The sequence below is a fragment of the Zalophus californianus genome, chromosome 3 (assembly GCF_009762305.2).
Source record: "Zalophus californianus isolate mZalCal1 chromosome 3, mZalCal1.pri.v2, whole genome shotgun sequence".
Classification (NCBI taxonomy): Eukaryota; Metazoa; Chordata; class Mammalia; order Carnivora; family Otariidae; genus Zalophus; species Zalophus californianus.
Genome location: NC_045597.1, coordinates 124,911,117 through 124,932,127, shown reverse-complemented (window position 1 = coordinate 124,932,127; position 21,011 = coordinate 124,911,117). Strand labels below are relative to the sequence as shown.

At 40.1% G+C, this 21,011-nt stretch overlaps 1 protein-coding gene across 10 annotated transcripts in view; it reads left to right on the top strand.

Annotated features, from left to right (window-relative positions):
- RBMS1 (RNA binding motif single stranded interacting protein 1) overlaps window positions 1-21,011 on the top strand; it is a 208,295-nt gene that overhangs the window by 156,525 nt on the left and 30,759 nt on the right. For all 10 annotated transcript variants that reach the window (XM_027588521.2, XM_027588517.2, XM_027588525.2 and 7 more), the window contains exons 3-4: window positions 7,879-7,937; window positions 12,876-12,967. In XM_027588521.2, the coding sequence (XP_027444322.1) occupies window positions 7,879-7,937; window positions 12,876-12,967 (151 nt within the window). The remainder of the gene's footprint in view (window positions 1-7,878; window positions 7,938-12,875; window positions 12,968-21,011) is intronic.

Sequence of the window (21,011 nt, the reverse complement as noted above, 5' to 3'; positions counted from 1 at the left end):
AGCAATTATAATAGATTAGTTATGCCACCCAGGAATGTTGAAAAGGCAGATTAGCAGGCATGGCTCTAAATTTAGTCAGAAGAGGATACAAATCTCAAAATCTGGGTGTGAATTACCAATTTTATGTGTAGTCTGAAGGAGTGTGTTTATCTTAAAATTCCAGCATTGTGAAAAATCAGATATGTAGATGCATCTCTTTTCTCTTGAAAGATGTGATACTTTGTCCCAAAGCTTCTCTAATTTATTCTCCATCAGCTCACATGCTGTGAGAGCACCAGTCCAGTGGAGGGATAGACTCCTCGGGGATGGTTTGAGCTCCTGCTAAATCACCTGTCACCCTCAGGCCCTCGGTCTGGGACTGGGGCTGAAACTCCTTGTCCTTTCCAGGACAGTTCAAAAAAGGGAGCTGGTGTGGCTCCTTTTCTCCATCTTCTGCATTCACAGAGGTAAGCCATTGGCTTTCCATAGCACTGACACCATGGATTCTTTTTCTCAGATGTCAGGTTAAGCATTTAAGGCTAGTTCAAAGAAGTCCTCTGTTGTTTAGAACCTTTCCAGCCATCCTCTGGCTGTCCTCACCCCTCCATTTTAATTTCTGGAACTTGACTGTTACTGCTTGAGTACCAAGAGCGAAACAAATAAATGAATAAATACAGTAAAATAAAATGGAGCACCTCGCTCTCTGCTCATCCTAGCCATAAGATTTTCATTAATCTTACTACACTTTTGCTTTCATCATATTACTGTGCAGTTACAAAACCTCCAGCCACATTCCGTTCCTTGACTCCTTTTCCTGGAACTTAAGGCCTTATCGGACCTTTTCAAACTTAGCTTCCTTTACTTCCCCAACACAGGTTTCTAATTAGACAGGTTCTTCTGTTTCTTGTCCTCTGTAGCCCACCTGAATTTCTGCTTTCCCCGAAGTCTTTCCTGGTGAACTTAACCTTCATCCTGTGTTTATGCCTCCTTTATTTAGCATTCATCAGATAAGACCTCAGTTTCTTATTTTTTAATATTAAATTCCTTACATCCCTCCAAAGATTATCTCCCTCCCCCCTCCTTTGATAACAAGAATGACATCATGTGTATTTTTTGTAGGCCTTGTATGGTGAAGGGCATGCCAGAGACGTGCTGTAAATATTTGTGGATTGATTTCTTGGTCTGGTCTCTTGCTCGACTGTCCTTGTCTTTCCTGTGCCCCATTCACCTTCGGCACCAGGTTTGTTCCTAACCTTTAGGGCTATAGCAGCTTTTCCTGCCAAGCATTTTACCTCCTTCAAACCCTGGCTCCGGTTTCAGCTGCATTAGATGAAGCTTTCTGTTCTGTCGCATGTATCAGAAATCGCGTATTCACAAGGGCACCCCCAGCTGTACCGCACAAGTGGGAGGGATGGACTGCTAACGGATGCTGAGAGTTAAGCCAAAACAGCTGAAATGCAAAGCGGAATAACTTTCTATACCTTTAATATTTGTATATCTTAGAAGAGTCTTACAGAAACATTTAAAATCTTCAGTGCTAACCAAGTAAAGTCTGACAAAATTTGTTTGGTATTAATTGCCTAATTTTAAAATGTCACATGTCTTGTGTCTCATCTTCAAATGCTGACCGCTTTCTATACCAAGTAAATAAAGCAGACCAACCCAGGTGAATTATTCAGGGTAGTGAGGACTGAGAATAACGTGGACAATTGATTCCTGCTTTTTTTATTAGCAAAATGAGTGTAATTCAGTACTTTCCTTCCCCTGTTCATCCCATTGTTGGGAGAGCTAAAGCAAATTTTGGGAAAATCCTCTTTTCCTGGGAGGCCACTGAAAAAATAAAGCAGCGAGAAGAGCAAGGTGGAAAAGGCCATACACCTTTGTATCATCTCTGTGTGGTGTGTTTGTGTGCACAATTTTTTTTCTTTTCCCCCAACAAGTCCAAAATAACAAGAGGCATTTTGGCTTATAGTCTCCAAATCCATTCCCACCCAGTCATTACCTGAGTTGCTCCTTTTAAGCTTTAAAGCCAGTTGTGCCTCCTCCCCACCAATATATATATATATATATATATATGCTCTGTTGGGCACCTTATTCCAAATAGACCCGTGTTGTCTCTACCCAGAAAGTTTGGGAACTCCCTTCTGAATGTTCTCAGCCTCTGTCCTGGAAACCTTTGCAGTTGGAGTTTGCCCTCATCCCCTCACTCATTTGGAGCTGTGCAGATTCAAGATTGGAATTGCTTTGAACCTATGGAACAGTCTGTGGTTGTTGACCAGTTTCTGCAGCTGTCAGCGTGGTTGTCCAAATCAAACTTCCTGCCTCCCATTTTTGCCACTTCCTGTCTGTGCAACTTGACTAGGTCCCAAACTCCGCTCCCCAGTTTCATATCTACAGAGTGGGAATAATACCTTACCTACTCCGAAGGTGGTGGTTAAGATGAAAATAATTGACCTAAGTCACTTAAAGTAGTGCCTGGCGTAAAGTAAGAGTTGTAGAGATGTAAGCTGTTCCTTTTCTTATTCTCCTGCATTAACTCTCTTGGTCATATTGTCCAGTGTTGATGCTGAACCGATAGCCATATACTCAGAAGTCATTTCAGTTGCCTGTCCCTCCTTCTTGCTGGTGATTGTCCTCTGCCCAGGCACAGACTCTCAAAGGATGCATAAGTCCCTAGTTGTCCTTCACAGGCAGCTCAGCTATTAAAACAAACAAAACCAGTCATCCTATACGCATGAGCAATATCCCACCCTTTGTCAAATGGAAAATCTCTTTTTTTGTTTACTATAATAATAAAACTATATACTTTTTCTTATTTTTGTTTTCCACACACTCATTGCTTTTTCAGGTTTAATAACGTTCATAAAATCTTTCAAAACTAACAGCAACACTGCAAATTACCCCATGGTGCCTTAAATGAATTTATAACTAGAATGACCAATGTTAAAATAACTTACCAACCATTGTCGCCATCTGTTGGTGGTGGATGGATTGGACTTCCCTTTCCAGAGCCTGGGCTTGTAACTTGTAACTGGGAATGTTCCAAAGCTGCAGGTTCCCTAGTACAGGAGTGTGTGTGTGTGTGTGTGTGTGTGTGTGTGTGTGTGTGTGTGTATACATGTACACAGGTCGCACACACATGTGTTCCATGTGTACGTGCACATTGGACAGAATCTAAGGATAGGCACCAGTGTGTTTTAACATTCATATCTGGGACTTCTGGTGATTTTAATATTTCAACTTACTTTGGGGCGCCTGGGTGGCTCAGTCGGTTAAGCGTCTGCCTCGGCTCAGGTCATGATCCCAGGGTCCTGGGATGGAGCCGCCTGTTGGGCTCCCTGCTCTGCCGGGAGCCTGCTTCTCCCTCTGCCTCTGCCCCTCCCTACTCATACTCTTTCTTTCTCTCACTCTCTCTCAAATAAATAAATAAGAATCTTTAAAAAAAAACATTTCAACTTTTCTGTGTCTTCTAATTACAATTGTGCATTTCTTTTTGTAATTAAGGTAAATTAATAAAAAGGTAGAGTTTAGGAGGGACTACGTGAAGGGGCCAGAGAAGAAAATTAAATTTTATTTACTAAGGACAGATTAAAATTTACTTTGATTTTATATTTCAGCAGATGAAAGAAATCTAAATGGAAATGGGGGAGAAAGGACTAAAGCTGTGATATAAACAGAAGAAATTTTGGTAGATTCTAAGCAGAAGGTTTTATCAGCCAGGTTCATTTTGGCCAATAGGTTTAAATGGTGGGAGACTTGACTTGTTATCCTCTCCCTTTGAAATTCTAATGATTCTGTAGTCACATCTCTTAATTACTCTTTATCCTTCTGCTTCCTCTGAAGTGGATTATCTGCCTTTAGCAAAGAATATTATATTCTGGGTAGCCAGGGCTACAGTCAGCCTTGTTACTTTGAAGCTGGTGAAAACCCAAAGAATCTTCCTATTCAGATTTTTTCCCATAAAATTCTGTGGCTTGCTCTCTTCTCTTTGGTATTGTCAGAGTGTGAATTCAAGAGGCCTATTCAGTGAAGAGGCCTGTTTCTCCCAAACATGTACCTGTTACTTAATGATTTTTTAAAACAAACTAAGCTGAATATTGGAACGAGGGCTGGTGTATATCTGGTTGCTTTATGAATTTTTACTCAGATGTCTGTTACTCTTGTAGGCACTGTTGACCAACAATAGAATCCGACTAAATGTGAATCATCTGTAATCCCCCGCACCCCTTGCCCCACATTATTAAATCTTACTGCAAAGAGAACTAGTAGCGGGAAAGGTGCCTGCTCTGAAGCCCGCTGTGCCTTTTCCTGTTCCTTGAGGCGCCATTTGATAGACGGCTCGTGCCCATGTTCTAGATACCTTCTCACGTGATCAGAACTACTTGTTCTGTACTCCATTCCCACACATGGTGACTGCATCACCCACGGAGAAGCTACCCTAGCCAGGGCCTGAGGGACTGAAAGTGTGACATCTTCCAGTTCAGTCATCTTAATGAGAAACCTCTGGCCCTGTGGGAGGTGTCACTGAGTGGACAGCCCAAGAAAGAAGATAGTTGACGAGAGCTAAACCCTTCAGTACCCCTCAGGTAACTCCATACAAGCAGCCTCCTGAGCCACTGGCGGCCAGGGAGGCCTGTATGGAATAAGCTCCGTAGACAGTACCTTTCTGAGAAGTCACGGTCTCTCTGGCTTTACCCACACATCATGGTGAAAACCGCAATAGAAAGTAAAACTGTTAAATTTCAGAAATCTCTCTTCTCCCACCCCCCCATCCCTCTTTCAACCATGAACCACATGTTTATTTCTTGTGTTTAACACAAACAAAAGCTTTACTTTGGCTTGAAAAGTAAGTCTGCTCCCATACCTTGATAAGAAGAGGTCTCCCACTTGGTTCCTTTCCTTTCATACCCTCCGTGTATAAAGGAAACATTGTTTCTCAAGATTATTTCATGAATAAATTGCAGTGAGAATTTAAACAATTTGTTTAAGCTTTGGGGTTTTAGGAGAGACGTTAGGCTTAAAGGGTATATGAGCTTTCATTTTCCCATTTGCAAAAATGGGAATAATAGCACCTACCTCATAAGATTGTTGCAAAGTTGATTAAATAAGATCATGCCTACAGAGTCCCTGGCACAGAGCCTAGAACATAAGTAGGAACTGAGTAAATGTAATCCCTTTTTTGGTTTCTTATAAAATCACCATGGATTTGGATGAGGAGATTAGGGATGGTTTCATGGAAGAGATAATGTTTGAACAGGTTCTTCAAGTTCAAACATGGGTAGAATGGGATAATGATGGGATGAGAGACACATATTTAAAGTGATGTTTAAGGTAAATTAAAGCAGCAGACAAGGTTGGAAGCACCAGAAGCTGGAGGCAAGGCAAGAACTATTATGTATTTTTTGCTTGGGTCTAGATATAGTGAAGGGAAAGGGTGAATATTAGAAACGTCTCAGAGACAACTCAGAAGAGTTCCTGACTGCCTGGACTCAGGATGGCTGAGTCAATGGTGTCTCGAGAACTTCGAGCCTGCTGGGAGATCAGAAGAGGGACAGTGCTACTGAATGAAAAAAGACAGTGAAGATGTGTTTGGGGTTCTTTGGGGATGGGATTTAGAAAATAGTGGGCAGGAGGTGACATTGAATGAGATATTTAAGTATCTTAACATACTAAGATACTTAAGTTGAAAGAGAGACAAAAACTAAAGTTTGGGGGGGATAACAAAAAAAAACAACTCAGTTGTTTTGGGTGGCTGGGTGGCTCAGTCGGTTAAGCATCTGCCCTTGGTTCAGGTTATGATCCCAGGGTCCTGGGTTCAAGCCCTGCAGGGAGCCTGCTTCCCCCTCTCCCTCCCCCTGCTCGTTCGTGCACTCTCTCTCAAATAAATAACATCTTAAAAAAAAAAAAAAAAACGACTCAGGAAGGAGAAACAGGCACCAACAGAGAAGATGCTTTAAATAACACCGTGGCATTGGATGGATTTCCTAGGAAAAGGAAGAGTTGAGATGAGAGTACTTGGTTAAGGAGAGAGAATAGGAGGCTGAATGGGCGAAGAAGCATGGAAAGAGTGCCCAGAAAGGTAGGATGAGATGTGGGGAGCAGGGTCAGAGCCGAAGAGGTGTGGGGTACATAGATGTGGAGGTGAGGAGTAATGTCATAGTAGCAAAGAGACCAAAGAGAACACAAACCCAAAGAGAGCATGGCACGGGTTGAATGCCAGTACTACTAGGAGACTTTTTTCCTCCTTCCCACATCTCCCTTTCTCTCCCATCGTTAGTGTGTGAGCCAGACCAGAAGGATAGAAGGCCAGCCCCTGACCTTTCCTAAATTTCCTTTCTTCTGTTTGGTTTACAAAATACTCTGAACTCTGTGACCTCAAGCAAAGTCTCTTAATCTCTGTGACTCTCAATCCCCTTATCCTAAATTGAGGTCATACTAACTTTCTTCCGTACTTTTGGAAAGGTATGAGACTGGAATGCAGACTAAAAGCATTTCCAGCCAAAACTTTTGCAAAGGAGAAAGTGCTGATAAATAATCCAGCATGTAAATAACCTAGTAGAGAAATGGTTGCTAAAAAGGTGGTCTTTAAATCACTTATTTTCTCTGGTTTTCAGATTTTTTTAAAATGATTACCCTTTTTTTGGTAAGCATAGTGACCTGTGTTAATGTTGAAAATACTCAGAATCTCTACAGGGAATTGAAGGTGTTTGTGCAGCATTATGCCTCTTGGATGTAATTGTCATTTGAACCTTAAATTATCTTTACTTTCATGCCTGGTTAGTAATCATTTGATTACATGATTACACAGAGTGAAAATTAACCGGGAAAAAGAAGTGGTTCAAGCCATTTGTTTCTTCTGGATAAATATATTTCAGCTTGTTCAGTGCATAAACTAGAGAACTACAGTATTCAAAAGTGCTTTAAAGTGCTACACAGATGCTTCATTTCCTAAGCTTTTGAGACTTTTTAGTCCTCAAGATCCATCATGAGAAAGTATTATTAGAGAAAACGTGAAATTTTGAAAGTAATACACAGGAAAGTAAAGTTGGGGAATTGACCATGTATAAATGAGGATGCAGGTCGCGGATCCATTAAGAAAGTTATGTGCATTTCTCAAAGTCCCCATAATTTTTAAGCATTATTTTTCAAAGGCTTCTTTTTCCTTAGTTTGAAGACAAATGCGGACAGCAGTGCTTTACCTGTGGTGTGGTCACGATGGAAGGGTGGAGGATTACAACATGGATTTAAGCTATACCACTGCTTCATTTTCAGTAGCAGCCCACTAAAGCTTAATATTCTGGATTTTTTTCCTTCTTCCCCAACATCTATTGTACCTTAAGGAATTTGAACACATTTATACAGACCCTCATAGAATGTATGCTTAATCCCTGGTTCATATTTTATATTCTTGATTGTTCATGTCATTTCACATATATACGTGTAGCTCGTATTACTGAGTTGAAAGAGGTGTTAATATTATATTAGGTATATATTTTTATAGATTTATATAAATATAAATAGTTATCAAAGTGTTAGGTAAATTTTATAGCCTTGCATTTGGCTTTATATTCACGTAGTGTTGCTAGAAGTAACTTTTCATGGAGCTCATCTCCCCTCCCCCCCTTTTCTTGGTTCCACGATTGTCAGGTAAGTACCTGATTCCTCAAAGGTCAACATCAGACTGTAATCCAAAGATTCAAATAGGAGGCCTACCCAGTCCCCTTTTTTTTTTTAGTTTAGTTTTGAGTTTAGAATTCTCATTTTCTGTCCCCTAAGTATAGGACATTTTGTACTTTAAAGTTTGCAGATGCTTGAAAAGTATGTGTGTTCTCTGGACTTAGATGTTACTAAGGGTTCCTTGATTTTAACTTCTCCTGTTTTTTTCTTTTTATCTTTTAGATACGGGAAAATCGTCTCCACGAAGGCAATTTTGGATAAGACAACAAACAAATGCAAAGGTATATTCCCTTGGATGAAAATTTACTACATCCTAGCTTTAGGAAAATGATGGAATTGTAAACCTGATCTTTGGTTCCAAAACTGCTACCTCCATTTTACTAAAAACCAAGTCATCTGTGTCCCCTGGTTCCTGTCTTGCACAATGTCAGCATATTCCTTTCCATTTGTCCCTGGTCGAGTTTTGGCTAGAAACCCCACAGCCGCTAGCACTTGCCAGAATCGCAGATCTGACGCCAGTGGAGCTAACGTGCAGGGTACTGGTTGGCATTTAGCCCCTACTTTAAAAGGGCGGTAGAATTAGAAAACAGCTTTTCTTTCCTGAGCCTGAGGAGATTAGAGCTGCTTGCTGAAGACCACTGGACTGTACTAAAGAACTGAAAAGATTACATATTGTGCAAATTGGCTCTATTAATTAGAATAGAGTAGTTTTAAGCAGTACTTAATTACATGTTTCAATACTCCCGATTGTTCTGTGCTGAATGCCTGTTGACAATATTGGCAGTGGGGCGGAGAGAACCATTTTCACTGACCAAATTGTGATAGGGAGGGGAGGTCATACGCCCCTTTGAAATATGCTGCTGCATTAATTTGATGCACTGACCTACAGTTTTCCATGTAATTAGGATGAGCTCATCCAGCTCCATGAGCTGGAAGAGGAGGCGTCTACAGTAGGCAGCGCTGATGCTTCGTGGGTCTGACTTTTAATGATCCAGCGTCTTAACAATGGGCATGTGATCTCTAGGAAAGGGGAAGAATGGAGTCAGCTGACTTTGAGTCTAACTATTGACCCCATGAATTGAAATAAGGTTGACAGGAATAGGCAGAGAAGGCAAATCTCCTCATTAATTAAACCCCCAGTTTTTCAAGAAGGGGCTTTGGCTTTGGTTTAGCACCGTCTGAGAAAGGCAAAGAATGTAAATGAACCGTATGGTAGGGCCTGGCCTTAGAAGCCAGCCATTTCCTTTAATCTAGACTTGAAGTGGTTCATTGTATTTGTGTCTTCTTCAAAGCTCCTAAATTTAAAGGGACAATTGTGGCCAATATCTAAGCCCCTGTTTAAGCAACATGGCACATGAAGACAGTTTTGCCTTGGGACAGTGAATAAAGCAGTGCTTTATGTAGAGAGGTACTCAGTAAATGTTTTAAATGAATTAAACTAGAGTCAAACTGTAGACTGAAATGTTTATATTTAGTTGCCAAAGTTAGTGTTATTTCACATATTTGTAAATGATTTGGGAAAGCAGGGACACAGGAAAAAAAAAAATCTTTCAGTTTTATAAAGAAAAATGGACTCTTGCCGGAATAAAACAGGAAGCTGATCTCAAACACTTGTTTCAAACTGAGAGAGAAATCACTGTAGACAAGTGGTTTAATGGCTTTACCCTATCTTTCCTCCCACCCCGCCCCCAACAGAAAAGAATCCTACAGGGCAGATCAGTGTGTTAAAAATTAGCAAAGCTGCCCCAGTTAAGTGAGGGAGAGGACTCAAAGGACTCCCTAGCTGAGTTCTTCCCCACGCCCCTGCACTGAAAATCCCTACCTGTCGTACACTCTTCTCCAATGAGAGCCTGTTCCCTAGAACCAAAATTCGACAAAATGCTCAACACGATATAGAAAAGGTTTTCGTAAAATATACTCATGCAAAATTGGACATATCATAATAAATCCTTCACGGTTGGAAAGTGTTCAAAGATAAGTGGAGAGATTTGTGGGGCTTTCAAAATAACGGAAGGAATAATTCAGAGCTAATTGTCCATACAGCACATCTCCTGGAGACCTTCTCTTAAAGTGAGTCTCAGGAGATACTGCCTTATGTGAGGGCAATGCTAAGAACCTTTTAGGGCTCTTGGTCTCACACAGGCTCTCAGGAATAGACAGATGTGAGCATCTACAGTGGGTGGGTGGGTGAGTGAGTGAGGGGACCAAGGGAGCAAAATGGGTTTATAAAATCCTGGAAGCAGAATGAGAGAGCTCCTGAAAAAAGGTAATTTTAGGACAAATGAGAAGAAATAACACAATGAACCTCATAATAAAGACAACATGTTAGCCATTGATAACTTGAGGAGGTACATAGGTGAATGGATGAATTGATGGATATGTATAGATAGATAATACATAAAAGATTATAGAATATTCACATAAATGGAAAGTTCACATGTTATATACTAATTTTTTGAGGTTGACTATATCAAAGAAGTTTATACCTGAAAATTAGAGACCTTAGAGGTCACAGAACATTTTTTTGTCACAAAGCATATTTTGGAGCCTCTCTCCAAGAAAGAAAATTACACTGAAAGAAACATTGCTCTGAATAACATGTCCCTTAGTTATTAAGTTTGAAAATTTATGAGTCAGTTGCTCTTCTGCATATCAATTTTTGTCAGGTTTTAGCCAACTAAAGGTATTTAAACACTTTCCAACACTGGTATATATGGTGATTCGGGACCAAAAAAAGCTTACAAAGCATCAACTGTGACACGGATTGATTCATTTATTAATGCTTACAGGGTTACATACAAGACTAGAACACATGCACTCAAATGCCACACACACACACACACGAAGTTAAAATGGGTGAGGATAAAGCTGACTAATGGGAAGATAGGGGTAAGAGCAGGAATTCTCAGGTTACTACAAAAATGGCCTGAGTTTCCTAATGGCCAAAGCAAAAATAAAAAAAAAAACATAGCTATTCCCATGGTTTGGTCACTACAATGTGGAGGAAAATCCAACCAGCAGGAGTACCATAACTAGTCCTGGTCCTGAGACCTGAGGAGAGTCCTTCTGGGGATCCAGTGAAAGGGTGCTGTATTACTTTGTGAATCCTACCTTCAAAAATATCTTTATACCCATTTATGTAATGAAACCCATAGAACCTGTAACTCAGTTTTATATACTCTTATATTTACTTGAAAAGTAATGTAATAAAGAAAACAAAAGAGCACATGGTTGCATGCCTACCCATTATATTTGTTTCCAGCAAATATTTATTGAAATGGCTATGTGGTTAGAAAAGGCCAGAAAAGGATGTAAACAACTAAAATGCAACCATTATAGATTTTTTTCTAATAAAAAAATAACAGATAAAATAATACTAATAGTACTTGACTGGTAACAGGTTCAACCACAATTACATGAAAATTGAGATCTTCTGTTTTTTTGTAATTTATTGACAACAGCAAAATTGTGTGTGGGAGGGGGCAACCACTCTCAAATATCCATCAGTGGGAGTGACATCATTTCATTGTAGTTGGATATTCATTTATGGCCCGCTGAAGTTGTATATGATGATAAAGTATGTACGAGAGTGAGAGTGTGTGTGTGTGTGTGTGTGTGTGTGTGTGTCCCCACAGAGGGTTGCATATTAGCGTTAATGTACAGGTTTCTAAAAACACTCACACTGTGTTGACTCTAATTCCTGATGCGGCTGTTGAGCAGCATTCTCTGCTTTTACCTGAGCCAGCTTCTCTTTTTCTTTCCAACCTGGCTGTTTCTCCACTGTCAAAATCAAATTAGACTTTATTTCAGTCCAATTCCAAGTAATAGAAGGAAGCTGCTGCTTATTTCAGCTTTAACGCATCTCTGCTGAAACATCTGCTTCTATGATTGATAGTTTACTCTGTTTCATTACAACCTGTTTTGTTACCAGACAGTATTTTTGGTACTAATACTGCAAACCAACCTTTGACCCCTTGCCAAGCTCTGTGTTTGGCCTTGTTGATAGGTATGTTTGTCTGTTTGGACACTAGTACTTTTCCGTCAAAAGTACTCTATCTTTACAATATCTAGAAATCAGTGATAGGACTGGCCCCTCTGTGCAGCCTCCAAACAGTGCTTTTGTTTTTCAAAATATTCCTCTTCATTTAAAGTTTATTTTAGAGCAGTAGGGCTTGAGTTCCAATAAAATCTCCGTTGGTATTTTTGCCTGGTACGCTGATCTGTTAAACAGTGTGTTAAATATGATTTAACCTTTTCTCAGTAACTTAAGAGTGATCACAGCAAAAAATCAGTGATGGCCTATGCTCTTAGGCTGCTTAAGTCCCCTTCTTTGTATAGCTTTCCTCTTTGATTGCTTGTTGCTAGTTTTTGCTGCTAGGTACCATCCATATGCTCATTTTGTAGCAGCCTACCCTTACCCTGACACCTTTTTTCTCCTGGTTTCCTGCTTTTGACTTAGTGTGGCCAGGGATTAGCTGACCAGCTTGTTAAAAATGTTTATGAAGCTATGAATAAATAAGCTTTGAACCAGAGCCTCTTTTAGGAGATTGTTTGTTTGTTTGTATTTTGTTTTTAGCTGTTAGGGCATGAACTGCTGAAGCAGCTCTTTTGGATATCTGGAGGCATTTTACTCCTTTCTTTATTTGAAGGAGGATCATGTGTATTTTAAGTAAATAAGTAATCATATTTTTAATCGGGTACTGAAATTGCAATTATTTTATGTTTGGGGTATTTCATGGTTATACTTAATTATTTGAAAAATGAATTTTAGTCAGTGGAATAAACATAAATTTTTTTCTGTTATTTGTTAAGTTTTATATGATTGCTCCATCTTTCTCACCAAATCATTAAAAGTGCTATTTCTCTGAAGTTGATTTTTTTCCTTTTTTTTTTTGTTTTTAACTTTGGTTGGTTAACTAGGATATTATTTTCTTCAGTAAGCAAGACACCTGAGAAAAAGGGAAAACTGGGGCTTTTAGGTTTTGTTTTGTTTTTTTTTTTTTTTTTTACTTTGAAGGGAAATCTGTCTAGCTCATGAGAGACAACAGGGGCAGACAGCCTGAGAAGGAGGCTGCATTGCAGCTGGTAATACCAGACGCGTGTCAGGACGTCAGGGTTTTCGTTTCTGCTGCCCCTGCATCAGGAACCAGAGTCAATCTTTTGCTCTTTTCATTATCACAAAATAATGGCTTAATAAGTAAGTATGTTTTGCATTTCAGGTTATGGTTTTGTTGACTTCGACAGTCCTGCAGCAGCCCAGAAAGCTGTGTCTGCCCTGAAGGCTAGTGGGGTTCAAGCTCAAATGGCAAAGGTGAGTCGAGAGCCAGTAGTCACTTCTCTGGCCCCTGGCTTCGTCCTGAAGCCTGGCATGGCACTTTGCCCATCAGTGTTGGCATTCTCCCTCCATCCTGGCTAACCTTGCTTACTTCTGGACGTCTGCCCTGGGCCTACACATCCTCAGTCGTAGTTTAGGGCAGAGGGAAGCTACAGATGCTATTTCAAATCTGTACAAAAGTCAGACATGTTTAGACACTGGTTATTTATGGGATATGAATCTACTCTTTACTGGTTCTATAATGGCTTTATTCAAAGCTTTTTTCTGATGAACTTTTAGCATTCTGGAAGAGGAGTATTGTTGAAGCAGGGTTTATGCCCTTAGTCTTCCTATTGTCCAAATGTAAACTTGGGTTATGTCACACCTAGTACCCATAGTGCACTTCTAAAGATAGTCATATAATTCTGTGCATTTTTTTTTCATTTGTGGTCCTTGAAGCCTGAAACTCACCAGTTTGATATTTTGTGTATTCTTTACAAAAGATCAATAATTTTTATTCTCTGTCTTCTTGAAGCACAAAGAAAAGTAATTTTGTTACTTCTGCTGCTTCTGAATAGTAGCATGTGATCATTCCCTCAGGAGCATTCACGTTTCCATAAGGAAGGAGAATTTATGGAAGTTCAAGGACTCTGGTAAAGAGATAAGTTACCTGCTAAGACCTTGAGGCTCCTGAAGGACGCATGCATAGGAACCACACCAGAGATTTACCTTGACTCAAAGAATTTACCGTGATTAATGTGTAATACATTGTGGTTTCTTTCTTATTTGAAATCATAAATAATGATTTCAGGAATTAGTGAAAGGGATCACCTTTCTAAAGTAGTGTTTAACTATTTTTAAAGCTTTGAATTGAGTTGTACATATTTTAGATTTTCTTGAACTCCAGAGTAAGAAGTTAAATAGAAACTATAAATATTAAGCACCACGATTTTCCGATTATCTGTCCATAATATAGACTAATTCCCTGTGGCATTGTTAGAAGACCGTGATTATGAGGGTTTTAAGTATATTTAATTGTGGCTGTACAGTACTTGTGTTGTGTAATGATTTACAGCATGTTTAACCTGCCTCTGTAAACAGTGGGTCCCCATCCATTTTATAAGCAGGACTTTCAAGGCACAGTCAGACAACAGCTCTATTTTTCCCTCTACTCTGTCCATTTCCTCTGTTCTGTGAAGTTTCTGTTTCCTCCTCTCGTGGATAAAATTCAGGGCAGGTCCCATGACTTTTCTGGCCACTCTCATTATCTTAAAAAGTCCCTTCACTTCTGGTCTTTCTCATTAATTTTTTTTTTTTTTTCTTTTCAGTAGAATGCCTCTTGATTTTTCATATCCAAACTTCATGGAATGTAATTATCTTTCAACACATTTTCAGCCGTTTCTGTATGTATTTACACCAACCTCAATACAGGATTTTAAAGATGATGTTGTATAGGGAGTCTCAAGTTACATTCTAAATAAGTTTGTAAAATGTCAGAATCACATGTAGAGGTTTTGAAAAGTGCTGAGAGTCAGCAAAAGGGATATGTGTCTTGGATGTCACTGGTGCTGAAAGAAATCACAGCTTACACGGCAATTGTCTGCTAACAACCATATTGATCACTTGGTGATCAAGAGGCAATGCTTTAAAGGTTTATATCCCAATATAACAAGTCACATTTTAGGAAATTGTAGAAAAATAGGAAAATAAGTATTTAATTACATCTTAGGAAATTGGGGGTGGTGATTAATGTGTAATACATTATGGTTTCTTTCTTATTTGAAATAATGTGAAATAGGATCCTGGTTAACATTTGGATGCTGGATGTCTCTCTCTTTTTTTTTTTAAGATTTTATTTATTTATTAGAGAGAGAGAGAGAGAGCACAAGCAGGAATAGCAGCAGGTAGAGGGAGAAGCAGGCTCGCCGCTGAGCAGGGAGCCCAATGTGGGACTCGATCCCGGGACTCCGGGATCATGACCTGAGCCGAAGGCAGACGTTTAAGTGACTGAGCCACCCAGGTGCCCTGGATCTCATTTTTAAGAACACATTACTGATATTAACATATATGATGCCTGTAATTTAAATGCCCAATCCTGATAGGTTTGTTTGTTTTTGGTGAAGTTTTTTTTTAAGATTGATTTATTGATCTTGCATGGGGAGGTGGGGCAGAGGGAGTTAGAGAATCTCAAGCAGACTCCTGCTGAGTGCGGAGTCCAATGTGGGGCTCAGTTCCAGGACCCAGAGATAATGACCTGAGCTGAAAAAGAGTCAGCCGTTTAACTGACTGAGCCACCCAGGTACCCTTGTTTTGATGAAATTTTAAGTATCACATTGAAGCTTCCCCCATCTTCCAGCTCAGGTCTGCTGTCAGTCATAATAAGCCTACAGAGGAATGGGAGCTTGGTTAGTTTCTTTCCTATTTCCCAAACTTATGTTTTTCTTGCTCTTCTATCAACTTGGGTAGCTGTGATTTCTAACACTCCCCCCTTGGAACAGGGTATGGGCTGGAAAGTTTCTTGACCTGACAGTGATGTAATCTGGTGCTGATTACCCTGGCCAGAGAGGTGATGCTTTCCCTCGTGGAACGCTTTGGGCATTTTTCAGAGGTCTCTTACACCACTACCACCACCTCTAATTGATCTTTCTCCTGTGGTTCCTTGAAACTAGTGAATATATGCCTCAGCTCCTGATAATCTAAGGGTCTATCTTCAGCCCCTTTCGGCTGGACCTCCTTGCCCTCCAGGGCAGCCTTCTTGAAAGGAAGGATGTTCCATACCCTGGGCCAACTCTGCTTGCATGGCCCACCTCTGGTCTATGTTTGGCACCTGTCTGTGGGAGAAGTAGGTACTTACCACCCACACTTTTAGGCCCCTTCAGCCAGCCTTTCACCTGTTAGATTCCTCAGGCTGAAGTCAGACATCGATCTGTTGTATCTGCCAAGCTCCACGGGACACAGTGCAAGCCTCCTGAGTGGTCTGTTCAAGCCCCTGTTGCTTGCCTAGCAGTGATAGACAAGCAGCCCACATGGTGAGACTCAGAACACATCAGCGTTTCTCTCCACATACATTTTCATTCTCAGCCTCTCCGGTCTCTCATAGGCAGCCGGAGGTGGGTGGTCAGCTCAGCATCCCAAACCAGTTCTCAGCCGCCTCTCTTTAGGTGGTCTGGTTTCTCACTCTGGAATGTGGGAGTGCCAGCCATTGTTTTGTGGCTTCTGCTGAAACAAGTTTAGAAAGAGGGCTCTTTTATCGACCTGTTATAAATGCAGGGGCCTTATTTAAAGCAGCCCTAAGAACACTTACCTAGACATCGCCTCAGTGCCAGTGATAGTAAGCAGCATAGTCTATTAAATGTCCACTGTTCTGAAGAACTCTTTACACTGCATTTGGTCAGCACCGGACTGGACATAGACCGGCTCTATCTGACATGTCAGCAGTGCGCTCTGAATGCCACTTTCCTGTGGATTGATAATGAGCACCGTGCAGAGGCCTCCTTGGGAGACTTGGGACTGTAAATTGGCTAGGAAAAATGATCCCTTTCTACATTATCGGTAGGGAAGGAACGGTACACAGGTTCAGAGATGCTGGGAGTGTGCCAACAGCCTGCACTTGGTGAATTTCTTTAGGTCTCTGTAGAACGACTGAGTTTCCTGGGCCTGATTTCTTTTTTATTGTATCATTAAAGTTACAAAAGATACTTCAAATGCTAGAGGGTCCATTGTTCTATTCCATGGCACCATGGATTTGAGGATCTGGAATTGACTTAACCCCCTCATGCTATCCAGATAAAGGGGCCTCTGGCACGCAATTTCTGTGGAGACAGTTTTTAAAAGAAGTTTAGGTCTGGCTCCCATGTTGAGTGATAAGGGACCCATTGCCACCCACTTTCTGCTAGTGAATTAACCAGGATTACTACATAAAATTTTGAAAATTCACATTGCCACAGAGTAAAGGCTTGTTTTCTTATGTAATTAGAAAAAATTAAGGGGTATTTTACTAGGGAAGTCATCAGGGTGGTGGGGGGTGGATTGGGGTTTGGGTGAAGGAGAATATAATATTGTTTGACACATTGGCTATCCTGGGTTGAAAAAGGATTCCACAGATACCCAAAATTGAATTGAAAAATTGCGGGTGGAGAGCATTCAGCTGCAGTGATTGTTTCTTATTCATGTTTTAATTTTCAGTACCTCTCTTGGTACCTGGCATAGGGTAGATACTAAATCTTTGTTGATGGCCAAAGAAGCCAACTCAGTGAGAGAAAAACTTTCTTCCTAGCTTGAGCAGATATTGAGAATTAAGAATGGGACGTTCAAAAATTATATGTATTGAGCTCTGTCCATAGAGTATCCTGAGGAAACTTACCAAAAGGTTTTTCCAAAGGCTCAAGGCCATGCCTGTTGATGTTAAACTTGGCCTCCTTTCAGATGTGTTTGTTTTTAGACCAGAAGGCTCAGAATCTACAAAAAGAGCAAAACTCAGATATCCAGCTAAAACGACTTAAAACTCAAATCAGCATTGGTAATACCTGTTAATAGAATGACTTCTATAGGCCTTTCAGCAGTGCCTCTTAAGGCCTGCTGGGAGTCAGTGGATCATCGTATGTTATTTGCCTGGTGGTAAAGCTCTAGCACATTTCTTTTCAGTAAATAGGCAGGCAGACGAGCAGGAGTTTAATCCCCCTTCCACATGGAGTCCACCGCGCTTCAGGCAGTTTGCATTCACATGCCTGTGAGCAGCTATTGGCTGGTTGGTGAACCTATTCAGTACAAGAGAAAACAGATGTCTGGTCTTCCTGCCAAGTCCCTTTCTTGCGTTTTAGGAACCATTCCACATGCACAGGGAGGTTTTTGTTAATTTCTTTCAGATGATGACTGAGTGTTTTACACCACGCGGGACCTCTGAGCCCTGCTTTTCTACTCAAGTGAACATTAGTGGCCATTTATCCCTCTCACAGCCAATGTGGGAGCTAGTTTTCTACTTGTTAGAGAAGCCATTGAACCTTTTCCATGCCTAAGGATGGATATAAAGAGGCCTGTTGGCCCCATTTTATGTTTGGCCACCCATAATTTACAGAATAATTGTTTTTTGAGACATAACATTGTATGTAATAAAACAGAGTTATGGTTGTCACTGATTTTAAAGAAACTAAATTACCCTCATTCGAGAACCACCCCCCACTTACTACAAGGCTTATCTATTCCATTCACTATGAATGTATGGTAGTGAGAATGCACGGACATTTGGGGATTAGATATTTTTGTGGCCAGTGTGCCAGCTTGGAGTTTCTTCTCCTTTCTTTCTTTTTCTTTTTTTTCTTTTTTAGTTATTACAACTTTTTGCGGTCAATGTTTGCAGGATAAGTTGACCATTTGATAAGAAAAATAAATAACATTAGCTTCAAAGGTCATCCCAAATGAAAAACCCTAATTGAGTTGTTGCTGTTGAAAAAAATGCATTCAAATTACAGGAAATATTTACTCATGTTTAGTCGACTTTGGCTCACTATTTATCAAAGAATGGGTTAAGAGCTCAATTTCTTTCTGGATTCTGATTTTAGTACTTATTTTTTTCTTCATCGTAAACTTTCAAGTTGAATCAGGACTTTAAAGAATGTACTATTTTATTAATATTTTAATCATACAAGCCACTAAAACATAGATTTAGAAAGTATTTTGTACCTACATTGTTAACCCTTTTTAAAAATACTTCACATGGCAAAGTCTCCTCTGACCGTTCTTAAATATCAGTCATTTAGTGGTTATAATTGTAACTTAAAAAGAAAGCCCCACAATATTTACGGTGTATGTTTCTTACATAACATTTTTTTATGCCATATCTTTGTCCAAGGAGGGTTTTAACGCTTTTTAATTAGGGGGTTCCCAGCTTTATTCTGAATCTGACTAAGCATGATTCAGAGATTTTTCTCATAAGATAGGCTTGATGATACCATTTCCTTGCTTCCATGCCTCTGGAAGCTCCCCTCATTTGTCAGACTGTGGCTTTCTAACTACAGTTGGTGGACGACAGTTCCTCCTTCCTCCTCTCCCTACTCACCCACCAGAGTACATGAAATCACAGGATAAGCCTGGCTTCTCTCCCTGAACTTATCATTATTACTTGGAAGTATGAGGCTTCAGAAGCATCGTTCCTAAATTAAAACAAATCTGAATAGTTAAGAAGTAGATTGCAAAATTTACATGACTTTTTTTTTTTTTTTTTTTAAGATAAAGCACAAGACTTCCAAAAAAATTATACTCTGCTAAGGCTACTTTGGCCATTGCCTGCCGACTCTTCAGTGTACATAGTCCTTCTTGCTGTTGGCAATGCTGAAGTGGAAAAGTTTAGCCGCAGGAACTGGCAAAATACAATCCAACTCCTTAGATACCCTTTCACAATCTGGTTTTAGCCTCATGATTTCTGTTTGTTTCTCAAATCTCAACTTAGTGCCATGCCCTCTGAAAACTCTTCCCTGCCTTTCCCAAGACAAGCTCCCCGATCCTTCCTCCCACTGTGAGTTGCACCCGCCTCTGTCCTAAGCACTTACCACATGTGTTTCTCTCTCCCCTACTTAACTGTAAGCAGCTGGAGGACGGGACTGGAGTCAAGATTATTTTATGCGAATCTGGGATGTATGAGATGCCCTGTAAATATCATTTGACTGTATGAGGCTCCAGGGCTCATCGGCACCCACCCTCAGAGACAAAGGACTCCATGTGTACTGGCCAGTTAAGGACCAGACTAACAACAGGAACAAATAGAGTCTTCTGCACCACAGGAAATCTTCGGGGACTTGGGAGGGTAGAGCCAACATGAGGTGACTAATCAAGGAGCTGTGCGATTCATCGGGCCAATTTGGCAGAGGTAGTGAGCGGAATGGAGATAAGGAGAGATTTTACCTCTCACCCTACCTCAGAAGCACTTGAAAACTGAATACCTCAGACCATTTTGCTTTTCCTTATATTTTCAAACACGTTATCTGTTTCTTTTTTGCATTTATTAAATCACTTTCCAATTTTTGTACATTAAAGATATAAAGATAGGTTTTGTTCAGCCTAAGATAATCAGCCATCCTACATTGAACTGATCTAATTTCAGCTAAAAGCAAAGATAGTTACCATTTTGTTTAGCCTGTGAAGGGTGAATGAGGTTAAGTGTTCGGCTTACTATTGAACATTTGAAAATTTTAATTTTTTTCTCGGGTCCGTCCCCACTGCCACACCCCCGGGATACTTCAGGGACACCGGGGCCTGGAGCCTTTGCTGCACCCCTTTGGGACTGGCCTGGTTACGTGCTGTTGCCCTCTGGTCTGAAGCGGGAGGTCATGGGGACAGTACTTTTTACCCATAGTTCCTCTGGGTCTGATAACTTGAATGCTTGGGAATACCAAGGCATTTGTCATTCCTTAGGATACCAGACTGTTATTTTAAATCTTACCAGGTACGTATAGTATGAAAGGTCAATATGTGCTTTTACTTGCAGATTATATGAAAAGACAGATTTCATTTCAGGTTTAATTAACAACAGGATAAATTTGAAAGTAGAGACTTTGTACAATTAAAATATGCATATGCTCCACATATATTTTTAAAGTTCTGTGCATTTTGGAAATCTAAAATATAATGAGTGTGCTATTCTGTTGCCTAATGCTAAAACATCAGTTAATGACTTTACTAATAGGGCTTATTGAAGAAAAATCGTAAGCCTGCATAGCTCAATATGTGAAGATACAGTTGTTTAATAGGATCAAAGGAAAGCCTGATTTAAAATTAATTAAGGCTGTTCTAATCTCACCACTGCAGAAGTGAGTTTTGACTTGGTCAGAAAATATTCCAGTTGACATATAAGCTTTTTCTCTGATTTAACACCGTACTCTTACCAAATATACATAGCAATTACTGGTTTTCAGAAAATTCAGTTGCGTATCTTTGGTTTCAGCTGATTCTATCTCAGCCAAGGAAAGGTGAGTGGGGAATGATCTAATTATTGCTTCTTGAACTTTTATATGCATATGAATTACCTGGAAATCCTGTTAAAATGCAG